At 54.0% G+C, this 21002-nt stretch overlaps 2 protein-coding genes across 2 annotated transcripts; one reads left to right on the forward strand and one right to left on the reverse strand.

Moving 5' to 3' along the window:
- Nucleotides 1-480: 480 nt before the first annotated feature.
- Nucleotides 481-8515, reverse strand: Nfkbie (NFKB inhibitor epsilon). The gene is made up of 6 exons (XM_038343154.1): nt 7937-8515; nt 5699-5801; nt 4462-4684; nt 3439-3527; nt 3052-3291; nt 481-1693 (listed from the first exon to the last, which is right to left on the reverse strand). The coding sequence occupies exons 1-6, from the start codon at nt 8302-8304 to the stop codon at nt 1628-1630; spliced, it is 1089 nt and encodes a 362-aa protein (XP_038199082.1). The 5' UTR covers nt 8305-8515; the 3' UTR covers nt 481-1627.
- A 5812-nt stretch (nt 8516-14327) lies between these two features.
- Tmem151b (transmembrane protein 151B) lies at nt 14328-18828 on the forward strand. The gene is made up of 3 exons (XM_038344255.1): nt 14328-14444; nt 16583-17023; nt 17698-18828. Exons 1-3 carry the CDS (start codon nt 14328-14330, stop codon nt 18826-18828), a joined length of 1689 nt encoding a protein of 562 aa, XP_038200183.1.
- The last annotated feature ends 2174 nt before the right edge of the window (nt 18829-21002 follow it).

Consider the following 21002-nt stretch of genomic DNA (forward strand, 5'->3'; position numbering starts at 1 on the left):
GTTATCCCCCTAGTACCGGTGACCGTGACCTTCCAGACACTGCACGACCTCGTGCGTCCTCCTCGCCCACTCACTCGACCAGCCCTGTAGAATCCTGCTGACCTGTTTTCAGTTCCTTTAACTCATGGGAGGCCTTCCCCCAATGCTCTGCCCCTTTCTTTGCTCATCCTGTGTCACAACTTCTGTCTGTCTCTTTCGGTTTTTCGAGACAGGGTTTTTCTGTGTAACAGCCCTGGCTGTCCTGAAACTCACTTTGTAGACCAGGCTAACCTCGAACTCACAGAGATCCACCTGCCTCTGTCACCCAAGTGCTGAGATTAAAGGTGTGTGATAACCACCACCAGGCTCTATGTTCCAGTTTCTAGACCATCCATCTGAAGCTTCCTTGGCCACCCAAAGAATGGTTCTCCACCCACTCCACTGCCCTCCTTCCTGCTAGTTTCCCCCTTCTCAGCACCCATTGCAACTTCTGACCATGTATTTAGTTGTCTATAGTTTTAATAGCTGGCTCACTCACAGAATGCACTTGCTTAGGGTTTATAAGCGCTAAACATCACAACCATGTTGGTTTATTTCTTCTTGTTCTTCATGCCAGTCATGGGCCTGACCTAGCAGGGCCCTCAGTGTGTGGAATCTAAGGGGAAGGGAAGTAGAGTTGCAGCTTTCTTGTGGTCAACGTCTCCAGCATCTCCAGGGACATGTCTCCATATTCCTCCATCCCTGACCATTCCCACATGAAGCAGATGTGTCTGTGCTGGCAGGAAGCAGGCCTGAGAACTCCCAGGCCTCCCACCCTACCCAGTAAGTGTCATAATTCCGCTACCCAGGTGACAGGGAAGGCCAGCAGAATTATAACAGCAAGGCCCTACTCCCCTTGCTCAAGGCCAGTTTCCGTCTCTGTCTTTACCCCGGGATCACAGGTCCGGCCTGCCTATGCAAACAATTGTAGAAGGGAAACATTTTTTTTTAAAAGTCTCTCTCTTCCATTTTAGTGTCATGTTACAGAATTATCCCTTTCCAAAGGCTCAGTTTGGAGCCTTCTGTATGAAGTCTCTAGACAAGTGTGTGCTCCCAGGCCCACTGCCATCAGACCCGTAGTCCCAGTTACTCAGGAGGCTGAGCAGAAGGATCCTAGTTCAAGGACTGCTGGGGCTACAGAGTGTGTTCCAGGCCATCTCAGGCAACCCAGTGAGACCCTGCCACAAAATTAAAAGTAAAAAGAGGGCTGGGGATAGAGCTACTTGACAGTAAGCTTGCCTACCATTGGGAGGCTCTAGGTTCAACCTCCAGTCCCAAGCACGCTCACAAAGGGGTTTTAGGTAAGGCCCCTCAGGGTTCTGTTTGCTCATCCGTTTTCTTGATGGTTGTCAGTTTCAGCCCATGCCATCTTCAACAGAAGCAAGCAGGCTTTGAGGGTCTTTCAAGAATCTCCATCCTGTCCACCTGGGAAGTTCTTCCTTCCAGACCAGCTTCCTCGTTTGCAATCCTTCCTCTCCTGTTAGGACTACACTAGCCCCAACTAGTGCTGGGGCTCTGACCTCTGTGGAGAGCATGCTGCTTAGGCCCCAACTGAAGCAGCTGTGGCTCCAGCTTCCAGGTAGGAAAAGGTGGGACCCCTGGCCTGGCTTCAGTCAGTACACAGCAGTGGCTTCCCGGAGATTTTCAGGTCATCAAAGGGCAAATAAGAAAGGAGCTGAGGAAGACAATGGAGAGGAACAGAGTTAATTTAAGGTCATGAGAGAGGGCAATAGGGAGCTGGTAGGAACCCTGTCAATACTAACTTTCCAGACAGTGAGTGACCTGGGCATGGCAGAGCCCCAAGGCTTTAGACAAACTCTATAATAAGTCATGCAGAATATCAAAGCCAGGAGTGACTTAGAGCTGATCTAGTCCATTGGACTATCTTTGGTGGTGGTGTTGGGGGAGTGGGGAAAGAAGAGCATTACATATTTTGAGTATTTTTGTTTGTTTGTTTTTGAGACAGGGTTTCTCTGAGTAACCGCCTTGGCTGTCCTGGAACTCACTTCGTCGTAGAGCAGGGTGGCCTTGAACTCACAGAGATATGCCTGCCTTTGCCTCCTGAGTGCTGGGACTGAAGACATGTGCCGGCATACCTGGCTCAATATTTTTTATGTATAGAAAATGTGAGTTTTGCTGGTAGGAGGAGGCGCACACCTTTAATCCCAGTACTCAGGCAGAGGCAGGTGGATCTCTGTGAGTTCAAGGTCAGCCTGGTCTACAGAATGAGTTCCAGGACAGGCTCTAAAGCTATAGAGAAATCATCTCAGGAAAAAAAAGGAAAAGAAGATAAAAGAAAAGAAAATGGGAGTTTTGCCAGGTGGTGGTGGTGCACGCTTTCAATCCCAACACTCAGGAGGCAGAGGCAGGTGGATCTCTGTGAGTTGGAGGCCAGCCTGGTCTACAAAGTGAATTCCAGGACAGTCAGGGCTATTACACAAAGAAACCCTGTCTTAAAAAGAAAAAAAAAAGGTCTAAGACCTGGACCAGGTATAGGTTTGTATGCTGCAGACATTTGCTGAAGCCGCGTGCAGAAGGTATTGCTCTCTGGGTTCTCCCGGGCCTCAGCATGGCTTTGTCTTCTATGTTGGTGCTCACTGATTCACTCCCGTGAGAGTCCAGGTTTGGGCTCTTCGGGCCTGACTAGTTTAGGAAACTGACTGAGGGCCAAAGACAGCCCAAGATGTCATGGTTGTTAAGATTCAGTCCTGTTCTGCCCTAGCAGTTTCGGGGAGAGGGAAGGGTTGAGCTGAGGCTGGCCCTGAAGTTGCTATATAGATGAAGACCTTCGTTATTTGATCTTTCCACCCCCATTTCCCAAGTGCTGGAATTATAGGTAATTGTCACTTTATGTGGTTCTGGGGACTGAATCCAGAGCCTCTTACATGCTAAGCAAGCCATGTGTCCACTGAGTTGCATTCCCAACCTGAGCCCAGTACTGTTAACTTAGTTAATGAGGTCCTTTGCCTAGTTGAAAGAGCCCAACTCTGTTATGGGTGGGAGGCCCTGCAAGGCAGAGCATCTGTCTCTTACATCCTCAGCCAGGTCCTGGGGTGTCTCATCTTCTACATTCAGCAGCAGGGAGTCGGCACCAGCCTCACACAGGGCGGATGAGATGCTGTTGAGGCCGCGGCCGGCTGCCAGATGCAAAGGCGTGCAACCATTGAGCATGCGGGCATCTACCCGGGCACCGGCCCGGAGCAGGAACTGCACCAGGCTGCGCTCCTGGGTTTCCACAGCCAGGTGCAGTGCAGTCTTTCCACTTGTGGCCTCCTGGAGATGAATGGGGGTGTCAGTTAGGAAGGTCAAGAGGTAACAGGCTGAGCCTGAGCTCTGGAGTTTAACACTAGCAGGGGACCTGCAGCTAGACCAGATGGTGGCAGGTGGCGGGCCAGGTGGCGCCCTGATTGGTGGCCTCACCTGTGCGTCAATGTCAGCTCCGTTCTGAAGCAGCAGTTCTATGAGTGGTTGGTTCCTCTGCAATGTGGCAATGTGGAGACAGGCCAGACCTGGGGTGGAGTAGGTGGGGACTGCTGTTTGGTGTCTACTGATCCTTTTCTTCAGGGACTCCCCAACCCTTTGGCCTCATGGGACTCTACCTACTCAATGCCTCTAATCACAGGACTGTTAAAATACAACCTCCCCAAAACCCCCTCAGAAGTCTGAGAGGAGAGGAACTCAAAGTTTCCATTTGTTCAGTCATGTTATTGAAACCTTCATGCTTCAAGGATCAGGTTGCTGAGTGACAGCCCCAAATGCACACATTCTTCCAATAGACACCCCACGCCTGGTAGCTCCAGACTTTCACCTGCCTGGGGATCCTCATGGCCCAGTCTCTACCCATGGGTGGTTTCTTCCTATATGCCCCATGGCTTTTATTTTACTTTATTTTGCTATTTCCCTCCTGGCTAGAACCTCCTTCCTTTCTCCAAGCCTGTCTGTAATACAGACCTAGATTGAAACGTCCATTTTTTTAAAAAAATCATGTTCTAGTCTCTTCTGTTCAAAGGTCCTTGACTCTGAGGACTTCCCTGGCAACCCTACAAAAAGCCAACCCCCCCATCCCAGTTCTCCTCCCTCTGCTCCCCACCACCGCCCATTTCCTTTAAACACACATATAGTTCACTCTGTCTAGTTATCAGCTGTCTCTCTCTTCCTTGGTTTTGCTCACAGATGTAAGCTTTGCTCCTAGGGCAATGTGTAGCACAAAGAAAGTGAGTTCATTTGTTCATCTAATTGCTAATAAATTAAATATCTTTAGGGCAGGATTTAGATTTCTGCTCACACACTTCAGGCACTGGGGAAATTCTGAAACAAGTCATTCACTGGGTCCCTTAGTAAGGATGTATTGAGTGCTCATGCCTGGAGGAACAGCAACAGGCAGGGTCACTTGGGCCCTGCCTTACCCCTCCTCTACCCCTCAGGCCCTGGAGCTACATGCACCTTGCCAGTTCTTCAGTTGGAGGTCCAGGGGATGAGATGGCTCTCTGCCTGGCTCTGGCTGCTCCTCCAGCAGGCAGCATGCACAGGCCAGATTCTGGCGCTGACAGGCTACATGCAGGGCTGTGTCACCGTGTTGGTCCTGTAGTATCCGGCTGGCTCCCTTCAGCACCAGTGCTCGAACTATATCTGGCTGGTCCAGGTGAACAGCTAGATGGAGTGCTGTCTGTAGGCACAGAGGGTCACAGGGTCACAGGGTGCTGCAGCAGGCTCCTACCTCTGAGAACATATTTGGGGACAGGGTACAACCATGTTTTTTTTTTTTAAAGATTTATTTATTTATTATGCATACAGTGTTCTGCCTGCATGTATGTATAGTTGTGAGCCACCCTGTGGTGTTGGGAATTGTACTCAGGACCTCTGGAAGAGCAGCCAGTACTCTTAGCCACTGAGCCATCTCTCCAGCCTGGTACAGCCATCTTTAAGTTCTAGAATCTTCTCTGAAAGTAACTGTAAAAGCCAGAGTTGGATCATTCATGAGATTACTCCCAAGTCCTTCCCCAAATGCTTAGGACTCGGACTCCAATTCTGGTAGTAGGGTGAGGGAAATAGAGCTCCCTACTCTTAGTCCTCCATCCTCTGGAGATATCTGTGTTATCCTCAAAGGTTGGTCTGCAGGGGTTGAGTGAGGGGAGGAAAGACAGAACAGCCAGGGCAGTCTCTCTGACAACTCCCTCCTTTAAGACTCAGTTAAGATGTCATCTCTTACCCATACAACAAAGAGGACCCTAAGAAAGACATACATGGATCTAATTTACATGGGAAGTAGAAAAAGACATGATCTCCTGAGTAAATTGGGAGCATGGGGACCATGGGAGAAAGTAGAAGGGGAGGAGAGAGGAAGGAAGGAGAGTGGAGAAAAATATATAGCTTAATAAAAACAACTAAAAAAAAAAGATGTCACCTCTTTTATTTGGCCTTCCTTGCCTGTCCCTCAAAGTCACCAGACCCCACTGAAGCTGGTATGATCTTCAGTACAATTGTTGCCATGCTATATAATGATGTGCTGGCAATGAGCCTGTGGGCACCTCGTGGGCAGAGGCTACATCTTACTCAGTCATCTGTGTTGCAGATGCTGGCTCGTCTGGCAAATGACTTCCTATGGCCTCTGTTTTGGCTGTTGGATTTGGTAGCCAGGTTACAGACAGGTATCTGGACACAGCCTTCTCTCTCTACTTACCTGGTAAAGGTTGTTCTGAATGTCCAGAACTTCCTGGGGCAGGAAAGTCAAGCAACAGAACAGCACTGCTGGGGCTTCGTGAATTACTGCCAGGTGGAGCAGCCTGCAGCAGGAGAGGGCTAGGGTCAGGGCCCAGGCAGGAGAAGGTATACCAGAGTCTTGGGGTTAGAATGAATGTACCAACCTCTAAGTCGCTACCCACAACCGAGTCAGGGCAGGAAGTGAGAGTTTGGGCCAGGAAGTAAGGGGTTGTCACAGGAAGCCAGGATTCTGGAGGTGGGAGCTCCAAGATCTGCCGGCTAACCTGTGGAAGGCCTTGACTGGGTGGGCACGTGGGCAGGGTGCTGAGAGGACAACAGCCTTCCTGTCCGACTTGCCCACACCCAGCCTCCTTCTGCCCCTAGGGCCTTGCCAGGCCAGCTGCAGCTCAAAGCTAAAGTTAAAAGCTGCTGGCGGAACTCAGAGGGGGTTTCCAGGGCTGAGTTACCCACCTCCCCACAACAGGGAGGACAGGAGGAGGCAGATGTGGGGTTCCCCCGGCAACTCAATGTCACACATTCCAAGGGAGGGGAGAGAGCGAGCGTGGCATGTCGATCTGTTGCCCTACCCATAAGTCAAGAGGCCCATTCTGCAGCCTGGGCAGGCCAGAGGAGGCCTGGTCAGAAACCCTCTCCTAAGCACAGCTCAGGGGGAGTTTGGTGCAGTGTTTGATGGGGAGGGGGTGACAATGGGGCAGTTGGGGCATTTGGGATGGGAAGTTCCAGTCTTGGGGTTTCCCCACATCAGGTGGGGAAAATGAAAGCTAGGGCTAAACGCCCAAACCTGGACAGCTGCCTTGGGGCAATTTGGCTAAAGGCCTGTCTGGGCTTGGGAGGGGGATACTTAGGCAGGAGAGGGGCAAGCTTTTGCTGCAGGCAGGCAGTAAAGAAGGCCAGGAGAGAGTGACGAGGGAGGGAGGAACCACTCTGGAAATCCCCTCGGCCAGGGCCTGCTCTCTGGGTCACATTCCTGCAGCCACCTCCCTCTCTCCCTCAGTCTCCCCTCCTCCCACTTCCTTTCCCACTTCCACACTTCCCACAGTCCAGCCACCTCCAGAGGAGGAAAGAGCTCCGCTGGGGAGTCCCGAGCTTCTCCGTACACAGCACCTGTCTCTAGCCAGAGCGGGTCAAGTCTGGAGCCCAGAGGTTCACAAAGGAGTGCAGCAGGAGAAGTTCTGCACGGAGCTCCCGAAACTCTGAGGTTCTGGGCTAAGGGGCTGTGATCCAGGCACCAAATACAAAGGACTTTCGTCCTCTCTCCCACTCACAGGGTGGAGACCCCCATATCTCCAACAGGCACAGGACAGGTACGCCCTGCGTCTCAGCACACCTCTCATCTGGGATTCCAACAGCCCCTATTCTGTCTGTCATCTCAAAGCCCAGTCACTCCCTCTGCTAGCCTGTTCTTCTACCTAAGGCCAATTCTCATACTGGCCACTCGATTGCTCTTAGTCCAGCTGCACCTGACTCCAGCCAGGCCTAGGGGAGGAACAGGAAAATGAAGAGATAAGACAGGACAGTGAGAAGAATTTGGGGAGCTCGGGAGGTGAGGGTGTTGGGGAGGCTGACACCAAGCCATCACTTCCCTTTTCTCGGCAGAGGAGGAAGTGAGCTGGGGCAGCCAGCTGCCTGTCCTGTTTGCTGGGGCAAGAATTCTCAGCCCAGGCATCCTGCTTTTGGAACCAATTCCAAACAGGCAACCAGGGAGTTGAGGCAACCCTTAACTCAGCTTCCTGGGCTCAAATGGCAACCGTAAGCTGGTGTTGCTTTTGTTCCTAGGGACAGGGCATTCTGAACTCGGACCCTGGGCTCTCAAATATTGAGCAAACAGGGACGTCCCCTCTCCCAACCAAAAATAAATAAATAAATAAATAAAAACTGAATTGGTGTGGGGAATTTCTCTTCCCAGGGGTGGGTCATTGGTAGATTTTTTTCAAGATTCTGGCTGGTGTTCCTGGTTCCCAGGGCCCTGCTAGCTCTGCCTACCCCTAAAAGAGGGAGATGGTGTCTGGTCTTTTGGTGTGAACCTGGCTATTGCTTAAAAGTAGGCTATGTGAGTTAAGTTTAGAGAAGGATGTTGGCCCTTCCAGGAAGGGTCTATCCTCTTGGGTGGTGATGGTGGTGGTGGATGCCCAGTCAGTTACAGCTCCCGGGAAGCCTCTGACGGAGCAGCGGATCTCAGACTAGCTACTTTACTCACGTGTCTCCATCCTCAGAGATGTATGTGAGCGCTTCGAGTTGCTGAGGGCTCAGTACCTCCGTGTGGGGCAGCGGTGAGCCTGGGGCCCGGTCCTCCACTTCGGGTCTTCCCAGCAAGAGCAAGGACTCAGTGAGAGAGGAGGAGGCATAGGTTGAGTCCGCCCGCTCTCCATCTGCATCTTCTTTCTCCCCTGGTTTCTTGTGGGTCTCTGGAGGGTGGCTCCAGGGCTGTGGACAGCCTCTGTGCGATGGTCCGGAGACTAGGGCCGCAGGAGGCTCGGGCAGGGAGCGCAGAGAGCGCAGCGACTCTATGCCCGAGTCGCACTGGCTGTCGTCCGCCTCGTCCGGCTCCTTCCGCGCATCCGACATGCCGGCCGCCCCAGCCCGGGGTCCGGGGTCCAGCGGGATCTAACTCTGAGATGTGCTGCGCGCTTTTCCGGGTTTGTGGGGCCGCCTAACAGAACCAGAGTCCCTCTCCGAGAGGCCTCATTACCCGGCTGTGCAGACGCAAGGAACGGTCCAGAAGCGCGAGAGGTCCGGGGCTCCAGCCAGGTCCACGGAGGCGGATGCTTTGGGCAGCTGAACGGTCCCTAGTCCAGTCTTCTCTCTTGCCCCGCCCCCGGGCCCAAGAAGTGGCGGCCAGTCACTACCACGCCCACAGCCCCGCCCCTCAAAGGCGCTTCCGGGTAGAGCCCCGCCCCTCAGAATCCCCCTGACTGCTGCCTGCGTAGGCTGGGAGTCTCTGGTTACCCGTCTTGACTCACTCCTATGTGGTTTCGCCCATTCATTCATTCGTTCGTTCATCATTTCACCCTTCCCGTTCCCTTTTATTTCATTCATTAATCCCATGTTTGTTCGTTCCTTCTTTCAGTTCTGTGTCTTCATTATCTATTCGTGCATTCTTTAAAAAGGGTATTTTTTTTCTGCACAAACTGGCTGCTTTGTGGGGAGACCACATAGGTTGGTGGGATGGTGTCTTAGTGTTTCTGTTGCTCCAAGGAAATACCATGGCCAAAAAGCAAGTTGGGGAGGAGAGGGCTTATTCCAGCTACACTTTCACACCACTGTTCATTAATGAGGGAAGTCAGGACAGGAACTCAAATAGAGCAGTAACCTGGAGGCAGGAGCTGATGCAGAGGACATGGAGGAGTACTGTTTACTGGCTTGCTCCTCATGGCTTACTCAGCTTGCTTATAGAATCCAGGACCATCAGCCCAGGGATGGCACCACGCAGAATGGGCTGGGCCCCCCACCATCAGTCACTAATTAAGAAAATGTCCTGCTGGGCGGTGGTGGTGCACACGCCTTTAATCCCAGCACTCGGGGAGGCAGTGGCAGGCAGATCTCTGTGAGTTCAAGGCCAGCCTGGTCTACATGAGCTAGTTCCAGGACAGGCTCCAAAGCTACAGTGAAACCCTGTCTTGACACTCCCCCCAATTATCCCACAGTTGGGTCTTATGGAGTATTGTAATTGAGGTTCTCTCCTTTTAGGTAACTAGCTCCTGTCAAGCTGACATAAGACCAGGCAGCACAGATGGGAAGGCTTTGCTTCCTATCCTTTGCCTATTTTTCTTTTTTCTTTACTTTTCTTTTTTTTCCGACAAGGAAGGATGCTGGTGCTCCACTAACAATTTCTTCTTCTTCTTCTTCTTCTTCTTCTTCTTCTTCTTCTTCTTCTTCTTCTTCTTCTTCTTCTTCTTCTTCTTCTTCTTCGTCTTCTCCTTCTCCTTCTCCTTCTCCTTCTCCTTCTTCTTCTTCCCCTCCTCCTCCTTCTCCTTCTTCTTCTATACACATTGGTGTTTTTGCCTTCATATATGTCTGTGTGAGGGTGTTGGATCCTGTGGAACTGGAGTCACAGAGAGTTGTGAGCTGCCATGTGGGTGCTGGGAATCGAACCCTGGTCCTCTGGAACAGCAGCCAATGCTCTTAACCGCTGAGCCATCTCTCCAGCCCCCCTTGCCTATTTTTCTCAATTTCTCTTGTCTTTTTATCTTTTCCTATCAGTGCCCAGGGTTATGGGTAGGAAGGGGGCACACCTCATTATCTTTAGGGAAGCAGCTTTTTCTTGGGGAATCTTTATAAACAGTCTCCTGTGCCAGCTCCCCAGATTTGGCAGGAGGATGTGATTTGGAGAAGTGGGTTTTCTGGGACAGACTTGTCCAACAAGTCATGGTGGTCATGTGGTTTCTCCTTCCTCACAGGGTGATGCACTGGCCTTTGCAGGTCATACTTTGTAGTGATACTTTGTGGGTACAGTATCTGGCTACCCCTAGTAGTCAGAGAAGTCTAGTTCCTCACAGTGGAACCAGGATGGGGAGGCCCCTGACACTATGGAGGTCTCCAGCCCAGCCCCAGCCATGAAACATCTTTCTCTCCCTGACTTGCTTTTCCTCGACATAGTGGGGTTGAGAACACCACCCACACATGAGCTGCTCTTCCCTTTGAAGGTCCTTACCCACTCAGGGAACAGCTGCATTGCATTCCTGGCACTGGAGAAAGGACGCTGGGGTAGATAACTACTAAGCCATTCTCTTCTGCTCTTTCCCCAGGAACCTTATGCTATTAATCCAACCATTCACTCATTTGCAAACATATATGAATTATATTGATATATCCGATATCCTCTGATCCGAGAGACAAATCAATAACCACAGTAACAGTAACAACCAATAGTCGCTATCATTTCCAATATCACCAATGCCATCACCATAAGAAAAAACAATCCAGTCTTCTAAAAGTTTTTGGCCGGGTCTGGAGAGATGCTCCAGCAGTTAAGAACACTTGCTGCTCTTGTGAAGGACCCAGGTTCAGTTCCCAGCACCCACAAGGGGGCTCACAACCACCTACATTCTGATGTCTGATCTGATGCCCTCATCTGACCTGCATGGGCACTTGGTGTGAACACTGTGCACATGCACACATGCAGGAACAATAACAAAATAAAACAAAGAGATCTTTTAAAGTCTCTGGCAGTTGCCGCTTGGAATGTTTGACACACAGCAGGGCCAGCTACCTCCTGAGTGGCGAGAGGGACAAAATCGGTTCAGTTTGAACTGGAGATGGGGAGGGAAAGAGCTGAGAAGAGAAGCCGCCTCTTCTCTCCCACCGCTCTCCATCCAACTAGAGGACTAGCCAGAGGACGCGCTGAGCAGAAGGCAGGTGGGATCCTGTCAGGATAGTCAAGGAACCAAGGCATCTATTAAGAATGTAGATCAAAGGGTAGAATGCTTCTCTGGTAAATGCAATGCCTTGGATTTGATCCTTGGCATGATACCCCACAACAAATACCCCAACAATCAAAACAACAACAAACACTCCATTAGGGTCAGAAGTTTTCAATCTCCTCTCCCATTCTCAAAATTTAAGCAAATGTACATTCCACAGGTTAAAGAAACTGCCCAAGGCCCAGAAAGGTCAACTGACTTGCCCAAGAATCCATAGTCAGAAAAAATACAGAACTGGCTTCTTCTGACCTAATCCTATGTTTTATAAGTTTTCGTCAATGAAATTCTTATCACGATCTAAATCTCACTGATGGTGGAACCTGTGAACTCTGCAAGGGAACAGACTCAGGAAAGTGCAGGGACCTCCTTTCTAATTCACAAAGAAGCCAAATTTGAAGATGACACTGTTACTACCAACCAGGTGTCTGTCTAGTCCTGAACCCTAACAGTTGTGTGGCAACCCCTTTATTGACCACAAGAGGGCAGTATCGAGCCACCCACAGCCCCAGCCTAAGCAACTATACTCTGACAGAGAGCCTTTCTGTCACTCTCACAGTGGAGAGGACCCCAGTGGCGGTGTTCTCGAAAAGAATCGCCTTTGACTCTGGCTGTAGTGTGGTCATGCCCTGACTTTTCTTAGCAACAGTTCTCTCCCAGGTGTGGCCACTCAGCCCCCCCCCCCCCTTTTTGGTGTCTTCTGGTTCCCTTTGGATGCTTCTACTTCCCACCTCCAGCACCTGAGCTAGACTTATTTTCAGAGAAACAGGTCCAGTTTCCAGGGTGACCAGACGGTCAGCTTCTTCCACTACTTCCTCCTTTCAACCCCTGTTTCCTGGAGTTTCCAGGGAAGGATATTGGCTATGGCCAGAGAAGATGGGGGTGGTCTCTTGGAAGTTCTGGAGTTGACCAAAGAAGTTTCAACGTCCCCTGAGGTAGGGAGACAGTGGATGGCATCAGGAGGAAGAGCATCACTGAACTGAGAGTGTGGTGAGTCCACATGGGCTATGTGCAGGAGGAATGAACACAGTGAGATGAGGGGCTGGCACCAGAGTGAGGGGCTGAAGCTGGCTGTGAGGCAGGCTTCCCAAAGAGCAAGGGTGGGGACCACTGGAAAGAGACACCAAGAGAGACTCCTCTTGCGCTGTGGTGTGGATGTGAAGCTCTCCCTTTTGGAGACCACATCCTTTTGAGGGAGAATGGACTTCTGACCTGAAGAGGGTCATTCTGGCTGACACTTCAGGTGGCCAGAAAGCCTCCGGTCCTCACTTGGAAGATGGAGGCAGAAGCAGGAGTAGGGATGGAGGGAGTGGTTCTCCTGATCCAGAAGAGGCAAGGGAGCACAGGGGTACCTGAGGATGCTTACTTCCTGTCCCCAGATAACAAAACTGCCTCAAGGCCACTTCCTACTCCAAAGGGACTTCCGGTATTGCGATTGAAACTAGGGCTCCACACAGTGTCCTGCTACTGGACCACAGCCCCAACTCACTACCTGCTCTTCTCCCCCCCCTTTTCTCTGTGTAATAGTCCTGACTGCTCTGGAACTCGCTTCATAGACCAGGCTGTCCTCGAACTCACAGTAATCTGTCTACCTCTGCTGGGATTAAAGACGTGTGCCACAACCGCCTGACAAACCTACCCCCTTTTTGACAGTGTTTTGGTATGTAGTACAGAGTGGTTTCAAAGTATTGATCCTTCTGCCTCAGATGTGTGTCACCTCACTTCATAAACTTTTTTTTCCCCCAGAAAACTCTAAATTCTAGGAGTAATTCTGTAGGTGCTGGCGGGGGACCCCATAAGCACTCACCCTCTCTCCACTTGCCTTGGTTCCCTACACGGGTAAGGAAGAACAGTTTTTGCATGTCAAAGACCCTGGTAATACAGTGACCACACACACACACAGACACACACACACACAGACACACACACACAGACTGACCATGCCTGCCTCTCACCACACTCTATAATAAAGATTGTACTGCATGTCTTCTCAACTGGGCTGTGCTTCTTGAGGGTGGGAAACTATATTTTATTTCTATACATGACATACAGTAGGTGCCAAGTACTTGCTTATTTGTGGATGTACCTAGGAATGCATGCCCGAAAAAATACCAGTCTCCTCTTGTGTGTCCTAGGCAATGCCAGGAACAGCAGTGGGTGGATGCTCCAAGGGCTTGGCTGCCTGCAGTTACTCAGCTTCTCTGTGGTCTGTGACTTTGTCTCCCTACCCTGGCAGCCTAGTGGGGAGGAGACAAGGACTTAGAGGGAGGAGGTACTTGTCTAAGGTCGCACACCTATTATGACAGAGCCAGAATAAAGAGTTAGAACTTAGATGTCCTTGACCCCTAGCTTAGGGCACTGGATACACTTCATTGCTTTTCTGGGGCTACTCTTGTGAGGGGCTTAGCGTCTCCAGTCTCTGCCCTCTAGGAGTCCTTTCTGGGATCTAGCGTCAGTGTCTTCTCTTTTACCCTATTCCAGCCCTCCGGAGTCTGTCTCCTGATTTAACTCCTTACCACGCAATTAGGACCAACGGTCTTCCCTGGGATGCCCAGACTTATTTTCCAGTCCCCAGTCTTCAGCCTCAAGGACTTGAGGATGGAAGAGGGACGCTGGTTGACTTCCTAGAGCCCTTCTAGCGAGGGCAGCTGGAGAGGGGTTGAGGCTGCGATCTTCCCAGAAAGGGCAGGCAGGAGGAAGATGCGGTGAGCAGGGTTGAGAGAAAGGGTGTGGAGAGCCCCTGTTGCTTCACCCCTTTGGCGATGTGGTGGTGGTTATTAGGAAGGCTTGGTGAAGGCGGAGTTTGGGGGGCCGGGGGCGGGGCTCTGCTGCACTGGGAGGAAGAGGGGGGGCGCGCTGGCTCCAGCTCGTCTCAGACAAAAGGCGGCGGCGGGAGCGGGCGGGAGGCGGAGCGGCGCCGCGAGGGCCTCAAGGTGACACCCGCCCCCGGCCCCGGCCCCCCCAGCCCGGCCCCTCCAGCCCGCCCTCCCACCCATCCCCCCACCTCCGGCCCCCCCCTTCGTGCCCTTTCTAGGCCCCCTCCCCCCGGCGGGGGGTGGGGAGCAGAGAGGGCCCCGCCCCTCGCGCCCCCTCCTCAGGGCCAGCGCAGGATGCCCCCGGCCCCTGGCAGCCCCCCGGGAGGTCCTGAGCTCGACGCGCCCCCTCTACGCCATGTCCCCCCCTGGCTCGGCCGCGGGAGAGAGCGCCGGCGGCGGCGGCGGCGGTGGCGTCTCCGGGGTCCCAGAGGAGCCCATGGCAGCGGCGGACGAGGGCCCCGCCCGAGAGGAGGTGAGAGCCGGCGGCCCTCGGTACCCCCGTACGGCCGCGACCCGGCCCCCATCCCCCGCATCTCGCCGGCCCCCATCCCCCGCGCCTCACACGGTCCCCGCCGGTTCCGCCGCAGAGCGGCCGGCGCCCCGCACCCCGAGCCGGCCGCTGCAGCCGCAGTCCGGCGCCGCTGCCCCGACCTGGCGGCCCGCTCAGTCCGCGGAGGCGAGGAAGGGGCCGCGCCGGGGGCGGGGCTCGGGGGTCCTGGGTAGGGGGAGGGGCCCGGGGCGGAGCCTCGCAGACCCCGGGCTTAGCAGAGAGGGGCTACGTCGGCTTCTGGATGAGCATGGTGGGCAGCATCCCACCTTGAAGGCCGGGAAGGAGGACTGGAGGGGCTAGGAACCAAGAAGGGTGCCTTGGGGAAGCAATGGTGTCGTCCGAGCTGGGACCACAGGAAAGTCAGACGTGTACAGAGGCCATACCCCCTGGGGTCACTGGGAGCGTGAGAGTGTAAGGGGGCTATTCACCTCTCTCTCCATGCTGGCTGCTCCCCCTAGGGGGCACTAAGCTTAAGAATTTTTGAGTCAGTACTAAGCATGTACCTAATTAGGGTCTTTAGTCTTTTGAGAATTGGAAACAAAGAAACTAAGGGAAATACTGTAAGCCCTCCGCCCCATCCTCCCATGCACTCTTGTGCACACCATGCCTTTTGAACAGGGGCAGGAGGACAGTGGGAATAGACTTTCGGGTAGCCCCTTTCAGTTGTACTCACACTGGGACGGCACATAGCCAAGTGGGCATACAGGTACACGCAGATACCCAGCTTCCAAGGACACAGATCCTGAAAGGCAAGGGTACGCTCCCTTCCTTGCAGGCACATGCTGTCCCTCCTACCTATCCACAGAAATCTAGGGCCTGCTGTCTAAATGTACACTTCATTCCCACTGCTTTCTCTCTCTCTCTGGCTGGCCCCAAGGCCAGGCATGAGGAGCTGAAGGGGCCAGTCACCACTGCAGCAGACGGTTTTGTGTGTGTATGTGTGTGCACACGCATGTGCATGGGGATGCAACAATGTAGAAGGGGTGGGAAGACAGGCTACTTGAGCAATCAGACTCAGCCTTCATTGATTATGTGCCCCATGGGTGTCACTTAGGAAGCAAAGAGAATGAGCCATGGGCCCTGCCCTCAGGAGCACTCCATCTGGGAGAGAAGTAGACACGTAAACAACTCAGAACATGCCAAATGCTTTTAACAGACAGACCTAGGAGAGTATCAGAAATTAGTGACAAATGGCTGGACTCCCAATGTCTTCCTCATCCCGATCCCCTCCTCTCCTTAGCCACAGGCCTCTGCCCTTTTGGACTGTCTTGTGTGAAGGGGCTCCAGCCCTTCTTTCCTACCCTAGAACAGAGGGGAAGAATGTGTGTTTGTTGGGAGGCAGGTGTGAGCAGTAGGAAGACTCGCAGATCATCGGAAAGGGAAAAGAAATGAGATTGGCCTGGGTTAAGGCCCTTCTCTAAAGGAAGTGTTAGATCTCTTCTGTGGGGGCAGAGGAGAGGTGGGTGAGCCAAGGGAGCGTGCTATCTGCAGGACTGAAACTATCTGCAAGAAGTCAGATAGTTAACTCCCTGTTATGTGGCTCCGGAGATGATGTCAGTGGGTCCTTCCCTACTCTCCTGGGCCACCTGGAAGTCAGGGCCAGAAGTCAGGGCCCTGTTAAGTGGGGAGATGACATCAGTGGGTCCTTGCTTACTCTCCAGACCAGGGACCTGCCTTCGCTAATGCCTGTTTGTCTGTTCCTTCTTCCCCATCCACACCTTCTCTTCCTTCATTGTCATCCTGTGTCTGTCTTGGCCTCTCTGGATTCCATCCTATCCGTCGGTGTCTTTTCTGCTTCCTGGGTCTCCACTTCCACCTCTTGGGGGTATCTCTCTTTGCACTTTCCTGTATTGGTGTTCTGGTCACTTTTTCTGTCCTCATGGCTCCGTCTGGGTCACTTCTGTGTTTATCTCTGGTCACTGGTTCCCATCTTTCTCTTCCTATTACATTCCTGTCTGTAACCCTTGTGCCGGCCTCTGTCTCTCAATCTCTGTGCTGGGTACTGCCATTCTGTCTCACTTCGTCCTCTTCTTGGCACCCCTCCCTGCCCATCTAAGCAGCAACGACCCATCCAGCCCTCTTTCACCAAATCTCTCTGCCGTGAGTCCCATTGGAAGTGCCTCCTGCTCTCGCTGCTCATGTACGGCTGCCTGGGGGCAGTGGCTTGGTGCCACGTCACCACAGTGACCCGCCTCACCTTCAGCAGCGCCTACCAGGGCAATAGCCTCATGTACCATGACAGCCCCTGCTCCAACGGCTATGTCTACATCCCCCTGGCTTTCCTGCTCATGTTGTACGCGGTCTACCTGGTGGAGTGTTGGCACTGCCAAGCCCGCCACGAGTTGCAGCACCGAGTGGATGTGAGCAGTGTTCGGGAGCGTGTGGGCCGTATGCAGCAGGCCACCCCCTGCATCTGGTGGAAGGCCATCAGCTATCACTATGTGCGACGAACCCGGCAGGTCACCCGATACCGCAATGGAGATGCCTACACTACCACCCAGGTGAGAGGCTGGAGGTGAGTGCAGGCCATTCAAGATGAGAGAGGTTGCTTGGATTGCCTGCCTTTCTCCCCGCTTGTGAGGGAGCATGAGGCAGCAGCAGCCCCCCATGGACACTCAGTAATAGCAGCAGACACCAACAGAGCCAAGCTCTAGGCACTTATAAACGATTTATTTCTTACAGCAAACCTATGAAGTAGGTATATCACGTTTTACAAAGGAGCAAATGGGTGTGTAGTAAAAAAACAAACCTGTCCAAGGTCAAATAGTGAGTGAGGAGAGGGGCCTTAAGCTAGCTGGCTCCAGGGTGAGTCTGCTCAGAGCGTCCTAGCTGCAGATGGTTTAACACATATATGCTTACCTGTCCAGTGGAGTAATTATTACTGACTACTTATTCACAGCTAAGGAGACCTCAGGTCAGACTTGCCTGGGGTTGCTTCTACTTGGCAGTGTTAGGCTTAAACCCAGGCCTCTGGATCTCAGCCCAAGACTCTTAGAGGAGGTGGGTGTGCGTGGTACAGGGTTTTCAGGGCAACCACCACTTATCGGAGAGGCAGGGGGAGGAGATGATGATGGAGATGATCCCAGGTATAGTGACTTCCGTCTCGGTATTGGGATGGGTAGACAAGCCGCGGTATGTTCCCCTTGCGACTCCAGCCTCCTCCTGCGCGCTGCAGGTCTACCACGAGCGTGTCAACACACACGTGGCGGAGGCCGAATTCGACTACGCGCGCTGTGGCGTCCGGGACGTGTCCAAGGCACTGGTGGGGCTGGAGGGCGCGCCGGCCACGCGGCTGCGCTTCACCAAGTGCTTCAGCTTCGCCAGCGTGGAGGCGGAGAACGCATACCTGTGCCAGCGCGCGCGCTTCTTCGCCGAGAACGAGGGCTTGGACGACTACATGGAGGCGCGAGAGGGCATGCATCTTAAGAACGTGGACTTCCGCGAGTTCATGGTGGCCTTTCCCGACCCGACCCGGCCACCCTGGTATGCCTGCTCATCTGCCTTCTGGGCAGCAGCGCTGCTTACGCTGTCTTGGCCGCTGCGCGTGCTGGCCGAGTATCGCACGGCGTACGCGCACTACCACGTGGAGAAGCTCTTCGGTCTGGAGGGGCCAGGCTCGGCCAGCAGCGCGGGCGGTGGCCTGAGTCCCAGCGACGAGCTGCTGCCGCCGCTCACTCATCGCCTGCCGCGGGTCAACACGGTGGACAGCACCGAGCTCGAGTGGCACATCCGTTCCAACCAGCAGCTGGTACCCAGCTACTCGGAAGCGGTGCTCATGGACCTGGCCGGGCTGGGCGCGCGCTGCGGCGGGGCAGGGGGCGGTGGCTACGCGCCCACGTGTCGCTACGGCGGAGTGGGTGGCCCGGGCGCCGCGGGCGTGGCCCCGTACCGGCGAAGCTGCGAGCACTGTCAGCGAGCGGTCAGCAGCTCGTCCATCTTCTCGCGCAGTGCGCTGAGTATCTGCGCCAGCCCGCGGGCCGGCCAGGGGCCTGGAGCCAGTGCTGGGTGCGGGGGCAGCCGCTTCTCGCTCGGTCGCCTCTACGGCTCCCGGCGCAGCTGCCTGTGGCGCAGCCGGAGCGGGAGTGTCAACGAGGCGAGCTGCCCCACGGAGCAGACGCGGCTGTCGAGCCAGGCCAGTATGCGGGACGACGAGGACGAGGACGACGAGGAGGAGGCCGGGCCACCGCCGCCCTACCACGACGCCCTCTACTTCCCGGTCCTTATCGTCCATCGTCAGGAGGGGTGTCTGGGCCACAGTCACCGACCACTGCACCGCCATGGCTCCTGCGTGGAGACCTCACTGTGACCTCCCGCTCTTGGAGGAAGCCTGCGCCATTCATTCTCCCTCCTGCCCCTTGATGTGTTGTGCCCCTGTGCGTAGCAGGGGAAGGCAGGATGGTGACAGAGGCCAGGCAGGGTACACGTGAAGGCGGGAGGTGAGGGGCACGCCCAGACAAGACTCCAGAGGGCCTGAGATTGCTTCCCTGTACACGGACAGAGGATGGAGAGATTGGCAGCTCTCTGAGAATCCCACTCACCGGGGCAGAGGTTGCTCTTTTTCAGTCCCCACCGAGCTCCTACGGGGACATTTACTTTTCCACACGCACGCGAGGTCCCTCCCACCCCCAGGCTTTCATCGAGTCTTGACTGTTACCAGGCAACTATGATGTGGAACCCGTTTTTTGGCCTCCCCAATAAGGGAACCATCATGGCAGGCCTCAGGTAGGGCATTTATGGCTTTTTTATTTTTTATTTTTGCTTCGCCCCACCCAAGTCCCCAGGGGCGGGGCGGTGGTTTGGTGAAGAGCGGCAGGGCTGGTTTCCAACCACCTACTTAAAGAGGCCAGCTGGCAGCCCAATATTCCTCTAAACACCTTGAAAAAGTTTTGACTTCTTGGCGCCGGTGGGTGAGGCTCAGTGGTTCCTTTCTGCCGCTCCCACCCCGGTTGTTTATTTCACTGCGCCCCAGAGGTCCAGTCCTGGAGGGACTTTTCATCACACCAATGACGTCATTCGCCTGGGGGGGCGCTTACTGGCTCTGAAGAGCTGTTGTCAGGGTTCAGGGGGAGGGAAGTGAAGCTGGGGAGGGCACATCCCGGCCCTTTCTGGAAAAGACCCAGCCTCCCATCAATCAGAGGCTTTGCTTCCTCCCCTGGGTTCTCGGTAGGTGCTTCCATTAAGGAGGCTAAGGTGCCATCCTGGAGGCCCATTAAAGTTGGCCAGAGTGAGTGACCATTTGGACTGGAGCTTGAGACACACGTTGGTGTTAAGAGAACTCAGGAGGCAGGTGAGAGAAAGAGCAGAGCTGGTGATGGTGGAGTGAGACCAGCTCTGAAGGGGTGGCAGCGGCGGCATAGCTTTTCCTCTCGGAGATGCGCAAGAAGTGGTGTGTCCCTTACACAGGCCTGGGTGCAGCTGAGTCCATCACAAGCCCTAGCTGGAGAGGCACTCAATTCCAGAGGCAGGAGAGCAATTCTTGCCAGACCCTCCACTTCCTCTTAGCTTGTGAGCTGAAGTTCTAAGTCTTCAGAAGGGCATTATGCCACAGCCCCAGGGCACCAGCCCCTGTCCTGTCCCTTCAAAGCTTTGACACCAACTTTGCTCTCCCACTCCCTCTGTTCCCTTAACCCCCTCCACCCCACTGTACTTCATCGTGCATGTCTGTGTTTGGCCCCTTGCTCTCCCACCTGCCCTGGCTGAAGTTTTCCAAGCAGACTTAGCACCCAGGGATTGGGCTCACATCCATCCAGTCTTGCTCCCTCTGCTTCGTGCTTTGCCGTCACCATGAGAACTCCATCTTCTTGGCCTCCCCTCTTCCTCCTGGCCATGCCAGGCCAACGCCAAGCAATGGGAGTGGCCCCTACCTATGCAACATCTCTTCTGGCTCCCTTTCCCTTCTCCCCGGGGGGATGTGGGAAGTCCAAGTTGTGGGGATGCTTTCTAACCATACAGAGATGGTTGGGTGAGGAGAGAGGGAGAGGTCTGGGCAGACAGAATCAGCCTAGCTGCCCACCAGGATTCCTGGACAGCAGTGTCCACTGGCCTACGAGCACTGAACCCTCTAGGACCCCGAGTCTGAGTTTGTCCCCTTGTGGGGGTAGCTTGGCTGTTGGAGCACCCCACTTTCGCTTGAGCAAGGCATCTGTTGAAGCACAGGTGGTGGGGGAGCTGTGGCCTTGGGCCCCAGTTCTTGGCCAGCTGGCACCTGAATGTCTTGTTCTCATTTAGGGGCAGCCTGGGTACCTCACAGCTCCAGGGAGGGAAGGACTTGGCTCAGTCTCTGTCATGCTGGGTCCAGAGACAGAGCTCGGCCTTGGGAGAGGAGGAGGGGAAGCCCTGTTATTATTTCTGCCTGACCATTTCTGCCTAGGTCTTTACATATAGTCAGCCTCACCTCCCACACACGCACAGACTTAGAGAGAGAGCAATTCTTTGGTCTCTTTTCTTGGTAGCTTTATTGATTGCCAGGGAAAATGAAAA

Source organism: Arvicola amphibius, chromosome 9 (assembly GCF_903992535.2).
Source record: "Arvicola amphibius chromosome 9, mArvAmp1.2, whole genome shotgun sequence".
Lineage (NCBI taxonomy): Eukaryota > Metazoa > Chordata > Mammalia > Rodentia > Cricetidae > Arvicola > Arvicola amphibius.